Source organism: Dicentrarchus labrax, unplaced genomic scaffold (assembly GCF_905237075.1).
Source record: "Dicentrarchus labrax unplaced genomic scaffold, dlabrax2021, whole genome shotgun sequence".
NCBI classification, from domain to species: Eukaryota; Metazoa; Chordata; class Actinopteri; family Moronidae; genus Dicentrarchus; species Dicentrarchus labrax.
Window position 1 is genome coordinate 131,485 of NW_026136707.1, and position 15,884 is coordinate 147,368.

The 15,884-nt window shown below is 37.7% G+C and overlaps 1 protein-coding gene across 50 annotated transcripts in view; it reads right to left on the bottom strand.

Moving 5' to 3' along the window:
- LOC127366453 (NACHT, LRR and PYD domains-containing protein 12) overlaps positions 1 to 15,884 on the bottom strand; it is a 30,525-nt gene that overhangs the window by 13,018 nt on the left and 1,623 nt on the right. Inside the window, exons 2-13 of one of the 50 annotated variants that reach the window (XM_051405339.1) lie at positions 13,563 to 13,736; positions 12,946 to 13,002; positions 12,016 to 12,120; positions 10,449 to 10,559; positions 9,537 to 9,647; positions 8,622 to 8,732; positions 7,856 to 7,966; positions 5,690 to 5,800; positions 4,925 to 5,035; positions 2,262 to 2,372; positions 1,285 to 1,395; positions 537 to 647 (exon numbers count right to left, since the gene is read on the bottom strand). In XM_051405339.1, coding sequence (XP_051261299.1) covers positions 537 to 647; positions 1,285 to 1,395; positions 2,262 to 2,372; positions 4,925 to 5,035; positions 5,690 to 5,800; positions 7,856 to 7,966; positions 8,622 to 8,732; positions 9,537 to 9,647; positions 10,449 to 10,559; positions 12,016 to 12,120; positions 12,946 to 13,002; positions 13,563 to 13,663 — 1,262 coding nt within the window. In that variant the 5' untranslated portion in view covers positions 13,664 to 13,736. The other 49 variants (XM_051405353.1, XM_051405329.1, XM_051405370.1 and 46 more) reach the window with 49 other exon arrangements.

Sequence of the window (15,884 nt, forward strand, 5' to 3'; positions counted from 1 at the left end):
TGCGTTTTTTACTGCACTCTACTGTGTTTCTTTACTGCACTTTACTGCGTTTTTTACTGAATTCTACTGCGTTTTTACTGCACTCTACTACGTTTCTTTACTGCACTCTATTGCGTTTCTTTACTGCATTTTACTGCGTTTCTTTACTGAATTCTACTGTGTTTCTTTGCTGCACTCTACTGCGTTTCTTTACTGCATTTTACTGCGTTTCTTTACTGAATTCTACTCTGTTTCTTTGCTGCACTCTATTGCGTTTCTTTACTGCGTCCTACTGCGTTTCTTTACTGCACTCTACTGTGTTTTTTACTTCACTCTATTGCGTTTTTTACTGCACTCTACTGCGTTTCTTTACTGCACTTTACTGTGTTTCTTTACTGCACTCTACTGCGTTTCTTTACTGCATTTTACTGCGTTTCTTTACTGAATTATACTGCGTTTTTTACTGCACTCTACTGCGTTTCTTAACTGAATTCTACTGTGTTTCTTTGCTGCACTCTACTATGTTTCTTTACTGAATTCTACTTTCAGTTTCTTACTTGTGACTTATGTCTGAGGGTCCAGGTTCATTACTGAAGTCTGGAGGTTTGTCTTTGGAAAAGTCACTCTTCATAGACTCTGACACAGACACTGGAGACTCTGCTCTCTCTCTGTGGAAACAACAAATGTTTTACTAATTTCTTTACTGCACTCTACTGCATTTCTTTACTACATTTTACTGCATTTCTTTACTGAATTCTACTGCGTTTCTTTACTGAATTCTACTGTGTTTCTTTGCCGAACTCTATTGAGTTTCTTTACTGCACTCTACTACGTTTCTTTGCGGCATTTTACTGTGTTTCTTTACTGAATTCTACTGCGTTTTTTACTGCACTCTACTGCATTTCTTTACTGCACTCTCCTGTGTTTCTTTACTGCACTCTCCTGTGTTTTTTACTGCACTCTACTGCGTTTCTTTACTGCATTTTACTGCGTTTCTTTACTGAATTCTACTCTGTTTCTTTGCTGCACTCTATTGCGTTTCTTTACTGCGTCCTTCTGCGTTTCTTTACTGCACTCTACTGTTTTTACTTCACTCTATTGCGTTTTTACTGCACTCTACTGTGTTTCTTTACTGCACTTTACTGTGTTTCTTTACTGCACTCTACTGCGTTTCTTTACTGCATTTTACTGTTAATTCTACTGCGTTTTTACTGCACTCTACTGTGTTTCTTTACTGAATTCTACTGTGTTTCTTTGCTGCACTCTACTATGTTTCTTTACTGAATTCTACTTTCAGTTTCTTACTTGTGACTTATGTCTGAGGGTCCAGGTTCATAACTGAAGTCTGGAGGTTTGTCTTTGGAAAAGTCACTCTTCATAGACTCTGACACGGACACTGGAGACTCTGCTCTCTCTCTGTGGAAACAACAAATGTTTTACACACATCATGAGTACTAAAGAGCAGAGGGAACATTAACATCACACATGGTCATCATTTATTAATAAGTAATTATATTTATTTCTCTGTTTGCATGCATCTTTACTGCACTCTACTTAATTTCTTCACTGCACTCTACTGCATTTCTTTACTGTAATCTACTGTGTTTCTTTACTACACTCTACTGGGTTTTTTACTGCACTCTACTGCGTTTTCTACTGCACTCTACTGCGTTTATTTACTGCACTCTACTGCGTTTCTTTACTGCACTCTACTGCGTTTTTTACTGCACTTTACTACATTTTACTGCATTTCTTTACTAAATTCTACTGCGTTTCTTTACTGAATTCTACTGTGTTTCTTTGCTGAACTCTACTACGTTTCTTTGCGGCATTTTACTGTGTTTCTTTACTGAATTCTACTGCGTTTTTACTGCACTCTACTGCGTTTCTTTACTGCACTCTCCTGTGTTTTTTACTGCACTCTACTGTGTTTCTTTACTGCATTTTACTGCGTTTCTTTACTGAATTCTACTCTGTTTCTTTGCTGCACTCTATTTCGTTTCTTTACTGCGTCCTTCTGCGTTTCTTTACTGCACTCTACTGTGTTTTTTACTTCACTCTATTGCGTTTTTTACTGCACTCTACTGCGTTTCTTTACTGCACTTTACTGTGTTTCTTTACTGCACTCTACTGCGTTTCTTTACTGCATTTTACTGCGTTTCTTTACTGAATTCTACTGCGTTTTTTACTGCACTCTACTGCGTTTCTTTACTGAATTCTACTGTGTTTCTTTGCTGCACTCTACTATGTTTCTTTACTGAATTCTACTTTCAGTTTCTTACTTGTGACTTATGTCTGAGGGTCCAGGTTCATAACTGAAGTCTGGAGGTTTGTCTTTGGAAAAGTCACTCTTCATAGACTCTGACACGGACACTGGAGACTCTGCTCTCTCTCTGTGGAAACAACAAATGTTTTACACACATCATGAGTACTTAAAGAGCAGAGGGAACATTAACATCACACATGGTCATCATTTATTAATAAGTAATTATATTTATTTCTCTGTTTGCATGCATCTTTACTGCACTCTACTTAATTTCTTCACTGCACTCTACTGCATTTCTTTACTGTAATCTACTGTGTTTCTTTACTACACTCTACTGCGTTTTTACTGCACTCTACTGCGTTTATTTACTGCACTCTACTGCGTTTCTTTACTGTAATCTACTGTGTTTCTTTACTACACTCTACTGCGTTTTTACTGCACTCTACTGTGTTTCTTTACTGCACTCTACTGCGTTTTTTACTGCACTCTACTGCGTTTATTTACTGCACTCTACTGCGTTTCTTTACTGTAATCTACTGTGTTTCTTTACTACACTCTACTGCGTTTTTTACTGCACTCTACTGTGTTTCTTTACTGCACTCTACTGCGTTTTTTACTGAATTCTACTGCATTTTCTACTGCACTCTACTACGTTTCTTTACTGCATTTTACTGCGTTTCTTTACTCAATTCTACTGGGTTTTTTACTGCACTCTACTGCATTTTACTGTGTTTCTCTACTGAATTCTACTGCATTTTTTACTAAACTCTACTATGTTTCTGTACTGCATTCTACTGCGTTACTTTACTGAATTCTACTGCGTTTTTTACTGCACTCTACTGTGTTTCTTTACTGCACTTTACTGCGTTTTTTACTGAATTCTACTGCGTTTTTTACTGCACTCTACTACGTTTCTTTACTGCACTCTATTGCGTTTCTTTACTGCATTTTACTGCGTTTCTTTACTGAATTCTACTGTGTTTCTTTGCTGCACTCTACTGCGTTTCTTTACTGCATTTTACTGCGTTTCTTTACTGAATTCTACTCTGTTTCTTTGCTGCACTCTATTGCGTTTCTTTACTGCGTCCTACTGCGTTTCTTTACTGCACTCTACTGTGTTTTTTACTTCACTCTATTGCGTTTTTTACTGCACTCTACTGCGTTTCTTTACTGCACTTTACTGTGTTTCTTTACTGCACTCTACTGCGTTTCTTTACTGCATTTTACTGCGTTTCTTTACTGAATTCTACTGCGTTTTTTACTGCACTCTACTGCGTTTCTTTACTGAATTCTACTGTGTTTCTTTGCTGCACTCTACTATGTTTCTTTACTGAATTCTACTTTCAGTTTCTTACTTGTGACTTATGTCTGAGGGTCCAGGTTCATAACTGAAGTCTGGAGGTTTGTCTTTGGAAAAGTCACTCTTCATAGACTCTGACACGGACACTGGAGACTCTGCTCTCTCTGGGAAACAACAAATGTTTTACACACATCATGAGTACTTAAAGAGCAGAGGGAACATTAACATCACACATGGTCATCATTTATTAATAAGTAATTATATTTATTTCTCTGTTTGCATGCATCTTTACTGCACTCTACTTAATTTCTTCACTGCACTCTACTGCATTTCTTTACTGTAATCTACTGTGTTTCTTTACTACACTCTACTGCGTTTTTTACTGCACTCTACTGCGTTTATTTACTGCACTCTACTGCGTTTCTTTACTGTAATCTACTGTGTTTCTTTACTACACTCTACTGCGTTTTTACTGCACTCTACTGTGTTTCTTTACTGCACTCTACTGCGTTTTTACTGCACTCTACTGCGTTTATTTACTGCACTCTACTGCGTTTCTTTACTGTAATCTACTGTGTTTCTTTACTACACTCTACTGCGTTTTTACTGCACTCTACTGTGTTTCTTTACTGCACTCTACTGCGTTTTTACTGAATTCTACTGCATTTTCTACTGCACTCTACACGTTTCTTTACTGCATTTTACTGCGTTTCTTTACTCAATTCTACTGGGTTTTTTTACTGCACTCTACTGCATTTTACTGTGTTTCTCTACTGAATTCTACTGCATTTTTACTAAACTCTACTATGTTTCTGTACTGCATTCTACTGCGTTACTTTACTGAATTCTACTCGTTTTTACTGCACTCTACTGTGTTTCTTTACTGCACTTTACGCGTTTTTACTGAATTCTACTGCGTTTTTACTGCACTCTACTACGTTTCTTTACTGCACTCTATTGCGTTTCTTTACTGCATTTTACTGCGTTTCTTTACTGAATTCTACTGTGTTTCTTTGCTGCACTCTACTGCGTTTCTTTACTGCATTTTACTGCGTTTCTTTACTGAATTCTACTCTGTTTCTTTGCTGCACTCTATTCGTTTCTTTACTGCGTCCTACTGCGTTTCTTTACTGCACTCTACTGTGTTTTTACTTCACTCTATTGCGTTTTTACTGCACTCTACTGCGTTTCTTTACTGCACTTTACTGTGTTTCTTTACTGCACTCTACTGCGTTTCTTTACTGCATTTTACTGCGTTTCTTTACTGAATTATACTGCGTTTTTACTGCACTCTACTGCGTTTCTTAACTGAATTCTACTGTGTTTCTTTGCTGCACTCTACTATGTTTCTTTACTGAATTCTACTTTCAGTTTCTTACTTGTGACTTATGTCTGAGGGTCCAGGTTCATAACTGAAGTCTGGAGGTTTGTCTTTGGAAAAGTCACTCTTCATAGACTCTGACACAGACACTGGAGACTCTGCTCTCTCTCTGTGGAAACAACAAATGTTTTACTAATTTCTTTACTGCACTCTACTGCATTTCTTTACTACATTTTACTGCATTTCTTTACTGAATTCTACTGCGTTTCTTTACTGAATTCTACTGTGTTTCTTTGCTGAACTCTATTGCGTTTCTTTACTGCACTCTACTACGTTTCTTTACGGCATTTTACTGTGTTTCTTTACTGAATTCTACTGCGTTTTTTACTGCACTCTACTGCGTTTCTTTACTGCACTCTCCTGCGTTTCTTTACTGCACTCTCCTGTGTTTTTTTACTGCACTCTACTGCGTTTCTTTACTGCATTTTACTGCGTTTCTTTACTGAATTCTACTCTGTTTCTTTGCTGCACTCTATTGCGTTTCTTTACTGCGTCCTTCTGCGTTTCTTTACTGCACTCTACTGCGTTTTTACTTCACTCTATTGCGTTTTTTACTGCACTCTACTGTGTTTCTTTACTGCACTTTACTGTGTTTCTTTACTGCACTCTACTGCGTTTCTTTACTGCATTTTACTGCGTTTCTTTACTGAATTCTACTGCGTTTTTTTACTGCACTCTACTGTGTTTCTTTACTGAATTCTACTGTGTTTCTTTGCTGCACTCTACTATGTTTCTTTACTGAATTCTACTTTCAGTTTCTTACTTGTGACTTATGTCTGAGGGTCCAGGTTCATAACTGAAGTCTGGAGGTTTGTCTTTGGAAAAGTCACTCTTCATAGACTCTGACACGGACACTGGAGACTCTGCTCTCTCTCTGTGGAAACAACAAATGTTTTACACACATCATGAGTACTTAAAGAGCAGAGGGAACATTAACATCACACATGGTCATCATTTATTAATAAGTAATTATATTTATTTCTCTGTTTGTATGCATCTTTACTGCACTCTACTTAATTTCTTCACTGCACTCTACTGCATTTCTTTACTGCACTCTACTGTGTTTCTTTACTGCACTCTACTGCGTTTATTTACTGCACTCTACTGCGTTTCTTTACTGTAATCTACTGTGTTTCTTTACTACACTCTACTGCGTTTTTTACTGCACTCTACTGCGTTTTTTACTGAATTCTACTGCATTTTCTACTGCACTCTACTACGTTTCTTTACTGCATTTTACTGCGTTTCTTTACTCAATTCTACTGGGTTTTTTACTGCACTCTACTGCATTTTACTGTGTTTCTCTACTGAATTCTACTGCATTTTTTAACTAAACTCTACTATGTTTCTGTACTGCATTCTACTGCGTTACTTTACTGAATTCTACTGCGTTTTTTACTGCACTCTACTGTGTTTCTTTACTGAATTCTACTGTGTTTCTTTGCTGCACTCTACTATGTTTCTTTACTGAATTCTACTTTCAGTTTCTTACTTGTGACTTATGTCTGAGGGTCCAGGTTCATAACTGAAGTCTGGAGGTTTGTCTTTGGAAAAGTCACTCTTCATAGACTCTGACACGGACACTGGAGACTCTGCTCTCTCTCGTGGAAACAACAAATGTTTTACACACATCATGAGTACTTAAAGAGCAGAGGGAACATTAACATCACACATGGTCATCATTTATTAATAAGTAATTATATTTATTTCTCTGTTTGTATGCATCTTTACTGCACTCTACTTAATTTCTTCACTGCACTCTACTGCATTTCTTTACTGCACTCTACTGTGTTTCTTTACTGCACTCTACTGCGTTTTTTACTGCACTCTACTGCGTTTTTTACTGCATTTCTTTACTAAATTCTACTGCGTTTCTTTACTGAATTCTACTGTGTTTCTTTGCTGAACTCTACTACGTTTCTTTGCGGCATTTTACTGTGTTTCTTTACTGAATTCTACTGCGTTTTTTACTGCACTCTACTGCGTTTCTTTACTGCACTCTACTGCGTTTCTTTACTGCACTCTCCTGTGTTTCTTTACTGCATTTTACTGCGTTTCTTTACTGAATTCTACTCTGTTTCTTTGCTGCACTCTATTGCGTTTCTTTACTGCGTCCTTCTGCGTTTCTTTACTGCACTCTACTGTGTTTTTTACTTCACTCTATTGCGTTTTTACTGCACCTACTGCGTTTTTACTGAATTCTACTGCATTTTCTACTGCACTCTACTACGTTTCTTTACTGCATTTTACTGCGTTTCTTTACTCAATTCTACTGGGTTTTTTACTGCACTCTACTGCATTTTACTGTGTTTCTCTACTGAATTCTACTGCATTTTTACTAAACTCTACTATGTTTCTGTACTGCATTCTACTGCGTTACTTTACTGAATTCTACTGCGTTTTTACTGCACTCTACTGTGTTTCTTTACTGCACTTTACTGCGTTTTTACTGAATTCTACTGCGTTTTTACTGCACTCTACTACGTTTCTTTACTGCACTCTATTGCGTTTCTTTACTGCATTTTACTGCGTTTCTTTACTGAATTCTACTGTGTTTCTTTGCTGCACTCTACTGCGTTTCTTTACTGCATTTTACTGCGTTTCTTTACTGAATTCTACTCTGTTTCTTTGCTGCACTCTATTGCGTTTCTTTACTGCGTCCTACTGCGTTTCTTTACTGCACTCTACTGTGTTTTTTACTTCACTCTATTGCGTTTTTTACTGCACTCTACTGCGTTTCTTTACTGCACTTTACTGTGTTTCTTTACTGCACTCTACTGCGTTTCTTTACTGCATTTTACTGCGTTTCTTTACTGAATTATACTGCGTTTTTTACTGCACTCTACTGCGTTTCTTAACTGAATTCTACTGTGTTTCTTTGCTGCACTCTACTATGTTTCTTTACTGAATTCTACTTTCAGTTTCTTACTTGTGACTTATGTCTGAGGGTCCAGGTTCATTACTGAAGTCTGGAGGTTTGTCTTTGGAAAAGTCACTCTTCATAGACTCTGACACAGACACTGGAGACTCTGCTCTCTCTCTGTGGAAACAACAAATGTTTTACTAATGTCTTTACTGCACTCTACTGCATTTCTTTACTACATTTTACTGCATTTCTTTACTGAATTCTACTGCGTTTCTTTACTGAATTCTACTGTGTTTCTTTGCCGAACTCTATTGAGTTTCTTTACTGCACTCTACTACGTTTCTTTACGGCATTTTACTGTGTTTCTTTACTGAATTCTACTGCGTTTTTTACTGCACTCTACTGCATTTCTTTACTGCACTCTCCTGTGTTTCTTTACTGCACTCTCCTGTGTTTTTTTACTGCACTCTACTGCGTTTCTTTACTGCATTTTACTGCGTTTCTTTACTGAATTCTACTCTGTTTCTTTGCTGCACTCTATTGCGTTTCTTTACTGCGTCCTTCTGCGTTTCTTTACTGCACTCTACTGCGTTTTTTACTTCACTCTATTGCGTTTTTTACTGCACTCTACTGTGTTTCTTTACTGCACTTTACTGTGTTTCTTTACTGCACTCTACTGCGTTTCTTTACTGCATTTTACTGCGTTTCTTTACTGAATTCTACTGCGTTTTTTTACTGCACTCTACTGTGTTTCTTTACTGAATTCTACTGTGTTTCTTTGCTGCACTCTACTATGTTTCTTTACTGAATTCTACTTTCAGTTTCTTACTTGTGACTTATGTCTGAGGGTCCAGGTTCATAACTGAAGTCTGGAGGTTTGTCTTTGGAAAAGTCACTCTTCATAGACTCTGACACGGACACTGGAGACTCTGCTCTCTCTCTGTGGAAACAACAAATGTTTTACACACATCATGAGTACTTAAAGAGCAGAGGGAACATTAACATCACACATGGTCATCATTTATTAATAAGTAATTATATTTATTTCTCTGTTTGTATGCATCTTTACTGCACTCTACTTAATTTCTTCACTGCACTCTACTGCATTTCTTTACTGCACTCTACTGTGTTTCTTTACTGCACTCTACTGCGTTTCTTTACTGCACTCTACTGCGTTTTTTACTGCACTCTACTGCGTTTTTTACTGCATTTCTTTACTAAATTCTACTGCGTTTCTTTACTGAATTCTACTGTGTTTCTTTGCTGAACTCTACTACGTTTCTTTGCGGCATTTTACTGTGTTTCTTTACTGAATTCTACTGCGTTTCTTTACTGCACTCTACTGCGTTTCTTTACTGCACTCTCCTGTGTTTTTTACTGCACTCTACTGTGTTTCTTTACTGCATTTTACTGCGTTTCTTTACTGAATTCTACTCTGTTTCTTTGCTGCACTCTATTGCGTTTCTTTACTGCGTCCTTCTGCGTTTCTTTACTGCACTCTACTGTGTTTTTTACTTCACTCTATTGCGTTTTTTACTGCACTCTACTGCGTTTCTTTACTGCACTTTACTGTGTTTCTTTACTGCACTCTACTGCGTTTCTTTACTGCATTTTACTGCGTTTCTTTACTGAATTCTACTGCGTTTTTTACTGCACTCTACTGCGTTTCTTTACTGAATTCTACTGTGTTTCTTTGCTGCACTCTACTATGTTTCTTTACTGAATTCTTCTTTCAGTTTCTTACTTGTGACTTATGTCTGAGGGTCCAGGTTCATAACTGAAGTCTGGAGGTTTGTCTTTGGAAAAGTCACTCTTCATAGACTCTGACACGGACACTGGAGACTCTGCTCTCTCTCTGTGGAAACAACAAATGTTTTACACACATCATGAGTACTTAAAGAGCAGAGGGAACATTAACATCACACATGGTCATCATTTATTAATAAGTAATTATATTTATTTCTCTGTTTGTATGCATCTTTACTGCACTCTACTTAATTTCTTCACTGCACTCTACTGCATTTCTTTACTGCACTCTACTGTGTTTCTTTACTGCACTCTACTGCGTTTCTTTACTGCACTCTACTGCGTTTTTTACTGCACTTTACTACATTTTACTGCATTTCTTTACTAAATTCTACTGCGTTTCTTTACTGAATTCTACTGTGTTTCTTTGCTGAACTCTACTACGTTTCTTTGCGGCATTTTACTGTGTTTCTTTACTGAATTCTACTGCGTTTTTTACTGCACTCTATTGCGTTTCTTTACTGCACTCTCCTGTGTTTTTTACTGCACTCTACTGTGTTTCTTTACTGCATTTTACTGCGTTTCTTTACTGAATTCTACTCTGTTTCTTTGCTGCACTCTATTGCGTTTCTTTACTGCGTCCTTCTGCGTTTCTTTACTGCACTCTACTGTGTTTTTTACTTCACTCTATTGCGTTTTTTACTGCACTCTACTGCGTTTCTTTACTGCACTTTACTGTGTTTCTTTACTGCACTCTACTGCGTTTCTTTACTGCATTTTACTGCGTTTCTTTACTGAATTCTACTGCGTTTTTTACTGCACTCTACTGCGTTTCTTTACTGAATTCTACTGTGTTTCTTTGCTGCACTCTACTATGTTTCTTTACTGAATTCTACTTTCAGTTTCTTACTTGTGACTTATGTCTGAGGGTCCAGGTTCATAACTGAAGTCTGGAGGTTTGTCTTTGGAAAAGTCACTCTTCATAGACTCTGACACGGACACTGGAGACTCTGCTCTCTCTCTGTGGAAACAACAAATGTTTTACACACATCATGAGTACTTAAAGAGCAGAGGGAACATTAACATCACACATGGTCATCATTTATTAATAAGTAATTATATTTATTTCTCTGTTTGTATGCATCTTTACTGCACTCTACTTAATTTCTTCACTGCACTCTACTGCATTTCTTTACTGCACTCTACTGTGTTTCTTTACTGCACTCTACTGCGTTTCTTTACTGCACTCTACTGCGTTTTTTACTGCACTTTACCGCATTTCTTTACTGAATTCTACTGCGTTTCTTTACTGAATTCTACTGTGTTTCTTTGCTGAACTCTATTGCGTTTCTTTACTGCACTCTACTACGTTTCTTTACGGCATTTTACTGTGTTTCTTTACTGAATTCTACTGCGTTTTTTACTGCACTCTATTGCGTTTCTTTACTGCACTCTACTGCGTTTCTTTACTGCACTCTCCTGTGTTTTTTACTGCACTCTCCTGTGTTTTTTACTGCACTTTCCTGTGTTTTTTACTGCACTCTACTGCGTTTCTTTAATGCACTTTACTGCATTTCTTTACTGCACTCTACTGTGTTTCTTTACTGCACTCTACTGCGTTTCTTTACTGCATTTTACTGCGTTTCTTTACTGAATTCTACTGTCTTTCTTTACTGAATTCTACTGTGTTGCTTTACTGCACTCTACTGCGTTTTTTACTGCCCTCTTCTGTGTTTCTTTACTGCAATTAACTGCGTTTCTTAACTGCATTTTACTGCGTTTCTTTACTGAATTCTACGGTGTTTCTTTGCTGCACTCTATTGCGTTTCTTTACTGCATTTTACTGCGTTTCTTTACTGAATTCTAATGTGTTTCTTTGCTGCACTCTATTGCGTTTCTTTACTGCATTTTACTGCGTTTCTTTACTGAATTCTACTGTGTTTCTTTGCTGCACTCTACTGTGTTTCTTTGCTGCACTCTACTGTGTTTCTTTGCTGCACTTTACTACGTTTCTTTACTGCATTTTACTGCGTTTCTTTACTGCACTCTACTGCGTTTCTTTACTGCATTTTACTGCATTTCTTTACTGAATTCTACTCTGTTTCTTTGCTGCACGCTATTGTGTTTCTTTACTGCGCTCTATTGCGTTTCTTTACTGCACTTTACAGTGTTTCTTTGCTGCACTCTATTGCGTTTCTTTACTGCATTTTACTTCATTTCTTTACTGAATTCTACTGCGTTTTTTACTGCACTCTACTGCGTTTCTTTACTGCATTTTACTGCGTTTCTTTACTGAATTCTACTGCGTTTTTTACTGCACTCTACTGCATTTCCTTACTGCATTTTACTGCGTTTCTTTACTGAATTCTACTGCGTTTTTTTACTGCACTCTACTGCGTTTCTTTACTGCACTCTACTACGTTTCTTTGCTGCACTCTTCTGCGGTTCTTTACTGAATTCTACTTTCAGTTTCTTACTTTATGTCTGATGGTCCAGGTTCATTACTGAAGTCTGGAGGTTTGTCTTTGGAAAAGTCACTCTTCATAGACAGACAGCTGGACACTGGAGACTCTGCTCTCTCTCTGTGGAAACAACAAATGTTTTACAAACATCATGAGTTCTTGAAGAGGAGATGGAACATTAACATCACACATGGTCATAATTTATTAAAAAGAAGTCATTAAATAGATTTCTCTGTTTGCATGCATGTTCACTGCACTCGACTGCATTTCTTTAAAGTGACAAAAATATACACTGACTTTGTCACAGTGTGAACAGAACAAATTACATTGAATCTAATCTTTTCAGTTCTGATTTTGTACTTTTTGGACTTTTGTACATGGACCTAAATCAGATACAGATCTGAGAATTCTTGAGCCTTTCCGGTCACTCACTTTCTCATGGAGATGGGTCGCCTGAACTGAGCGTCTTGCCGTGAGAATCTGGTGGAGAGGCGCTGACAGATGTAGTTTAAAGTATCCCTTGAAATACTGAAATTTTGGAGGAAATCTGTATCTGTGAAGCCATTCACATCACAATTCCACCACTCCTGGCTCTGACTCCACATCTGCAAACACTTCCGTACAGATGTAGCAGCCACTGCTCCACAAAAAGTCACATTTAAAAATTTGCTTCTCTTTTTCCTCATCCTCGTCCTCGTTATCAGCTGCTCACAAATTCGCCGGCTTCCACTGTACACCGACTTAAAGAAATTGGGAACTATGACATCAGTGGCCATTTTTACTTTTGTACATCAGAATTCTCTGTGTGACGTCTTTGTTAGTGTTCACACTGGAATCCGAGTCACATTTAAAAATGAATGTGAACAGCCAAACAAACAAAAAATTCTGAACTGATCAATAATTCCAAGTTGTGCACAAAGGCTTTCAGTTTGAACGCAGCCTTACTTTGTGTCTGAGGGTCCCGGTTCATTACAGCTGGATGCTGGAGACTCTGCTCTCTTTCTGTGGAAACAACAAACGATTTAGACACATCATTAGTGTTTGTACGGAGCCAAGGGAACATTGACTTCACACATGATCCTGATCAGATAATTAATACAAGTAGTTATAGTTATTTGTCCGTCTGCAGTTCTACATCTTTCTCAGTATTTTGACTTAGTATCTCAAATAATGTTCTCAAAATTTCTCTCTCTTTCTCAAAAAGAGCTCCAGGAGATAATGTTGTCAATGCTCAGCCGACAAACTAGGGCAGCACGATATGGTAAAAACATCAAATTACAATTATTTTATTTATTTGTATTTATTTTTTACAGATATGATTCACTTTTGCATCACAGTTCAAAACTTAAAATAAGAAAAATCTTCTGGCCTAAAGTACTTAACTATAACACTTTTAGTCACATTTTACCTGCAGCTTCCTGCTATTTGCATATTGCACACAGCTATATTGCGATTTCTGGACAAATAAATAGAATTGAATTAATTGTGCAGCCCTATTTGTTTGTGTGTTTTACTGCACTCGACTGTATTTGTAACTTTACATCTTCATGTGAGTCTCTTACTTTGTGTCTGAGGATCCAGGTTCTTCACTGAAGCCTGAAGGTTTTCTTTTAGTCTGGTCTGGAGACGCTGCTCTCTCCCACTCTTCCTCCAAATCACTCATCTTCTTATGTCTGGAGGTAAATCAGCGGTGAAAGTAGTTCCGGTGCCGGTCCGAGAGCTGCTACCTGCAAAACCTCCACATACAAACAACTCATCACAATCACATTTCCAGCCAGGAAACAGCTGATGTTAGGTCGACATACAACAACTAAGTCTCTCATAAACTCCTTCTTGAGTGTGCGACTAACAATCAACTACAATTAAAATCAAATAGCTTAAAGCAGTAGGTACTTTTTTATATTTGCTACCATGAGGAGCACGAGGAGGAACGAGAGATTATCTGTCTCGTGTTCTACTGTCAGGATAAAGTGAAAGTTTCAGGAACAGCAGTACTGTGCAAATAGCTGATTTATTTAACACTAACTAAAAACAGACAAACCAATTAAAAACAAAGACAACAGAAAACATATAACAAAGCAAGATTCAAGTTATTTGAATAAGTTTGACCCTGTTGTCCCTTAATCCCGTGGTTCCCAACATGGCTGTCGCAATAAAGTCACTTAAAATGACTAAAGTTACTTGATCAAGAATGTTTTTAACTTACAAAACAGAGTTAATGTTACTTTAAAGTTTTGATTTAATCAGAATGTTTTTTGAGTTAAATTAACTTTAACCTGGTTTCATTTAGTTTCCTTCACAGAAATGATTGAAATGCTGAGAGATCGTCTACTGTGGATATACGAAGGCTTCCCGACCCCCCTGTGAAGCTTTGGTGACCCTTATTTGGGGTCCTGACCCTCAGGTTGGGAAGCACTAGTTTACCCAATGATAGAAAATCTTTTTTCCTTAAGGGACCACTTTTCTATCTTTTCTAAATGACGTATTTGATGAATATTTGATATTATATTAAATTCAGAACAATAACAGTGGAGAACAACTGAAACAGTCAAATTAACACAAATCGTGTAAAAACAAGTGATTTGGATGAATTTTAAGTCGATTATTATTCTCCATTATTATTATTTCTGTGAATTGAGGTTTTTTTTTTTTTTTTTTTTTTTTTGGTTTTTTTTTTTTTTTTTATATTTGAAAGCGGAAAAAAGAGAGAAGGGGGGCAGAGAGAGGGGGGATGACACGCAGTAAAGGGCCGCAGGTCAGATTCGAACCCTAGGCCGCTGCAGCAAGGACTCAGCCTCGGTACATGGGTCGCCAGCTCTACCCAATGAGCTAACCGGGCGCCCAAATATTAAGTTTTTCTGATATTTTAGCAATTTTAGGTACCTTTTTTTTAACAATATTTAACAATTATACATACTTAGTGGACGTCTTTTTTTGACAAATTAGGTCAAATTTCTTCTCCCTGACGCCTTTATTAGCTCTAATGAAAGACAAGGCTGTTTATCTATCTATAAAGCAAGAAATCTGTCTGTCTTTGTGTGCGTGTGTGTGTGTGTGTGTGGCTCAAATATCTCAGCAGATCAGGATCAGACTGACCTGAGAGTTTCCACATGGCTGCTGTGTGGTTTAAGGGTGTGCAACGTCGGCTTTGTTTGGACTACAAACTACAAAATACCGTTAATAAATTATTTCATAAATTATTTCTGAATTCCGCTAGCATTACCAACGATAGGCACCATAGCCACGTGCGCACCAGAGCCAATCACTGCAGAGCCCGTGTTTCCCAGTTGTCTCCCCCTGTCAATCTAAACCCACAGACACTTTATAATCACATGGATGCTGTTATAATGTGTAGTGATTGAGACCCTGACCCACCAAACATCCTGGAAAGTGACGAAGTTACGTTTTTCACTCTAAATTACACAATTATTACACACTAATCACCAGCAGTAAACTGACTCCCTCACTGGCAAGACAGAGAATGTTTTAACACTCTTTAACCCACGGTAGGACAGACAGGAGGACAGACAGGAGGACAGACGCTTCACTGTACAGCTGTGAATATTTTTTTTCCTCCTGTAAGTTGCCAAAGACAGTTACAGTTACTACGTTACTGTTGTTGGGTCCTGTAACGTTGCTTTGTGGGACATTTCTCTGTATTAAGTTGAGTTAGAGACCGGCGCAGTTATCAGACTGTCTGACCGACACACCCTGCTCCGCGCCATCCGCTTATCAGTTCACACTGGAGGCGGTTCAAAAATAATGCGTCCCTGATTCTACCTCTCTCTCTCTCTGTCTCTCTCTCTCTCTCTCTGTCTCTCTCTCAGAGTTGGATGAAATTGAGTGTTTTTCTCTCTTTCTATGAAATGAAGTGAAATGGGACA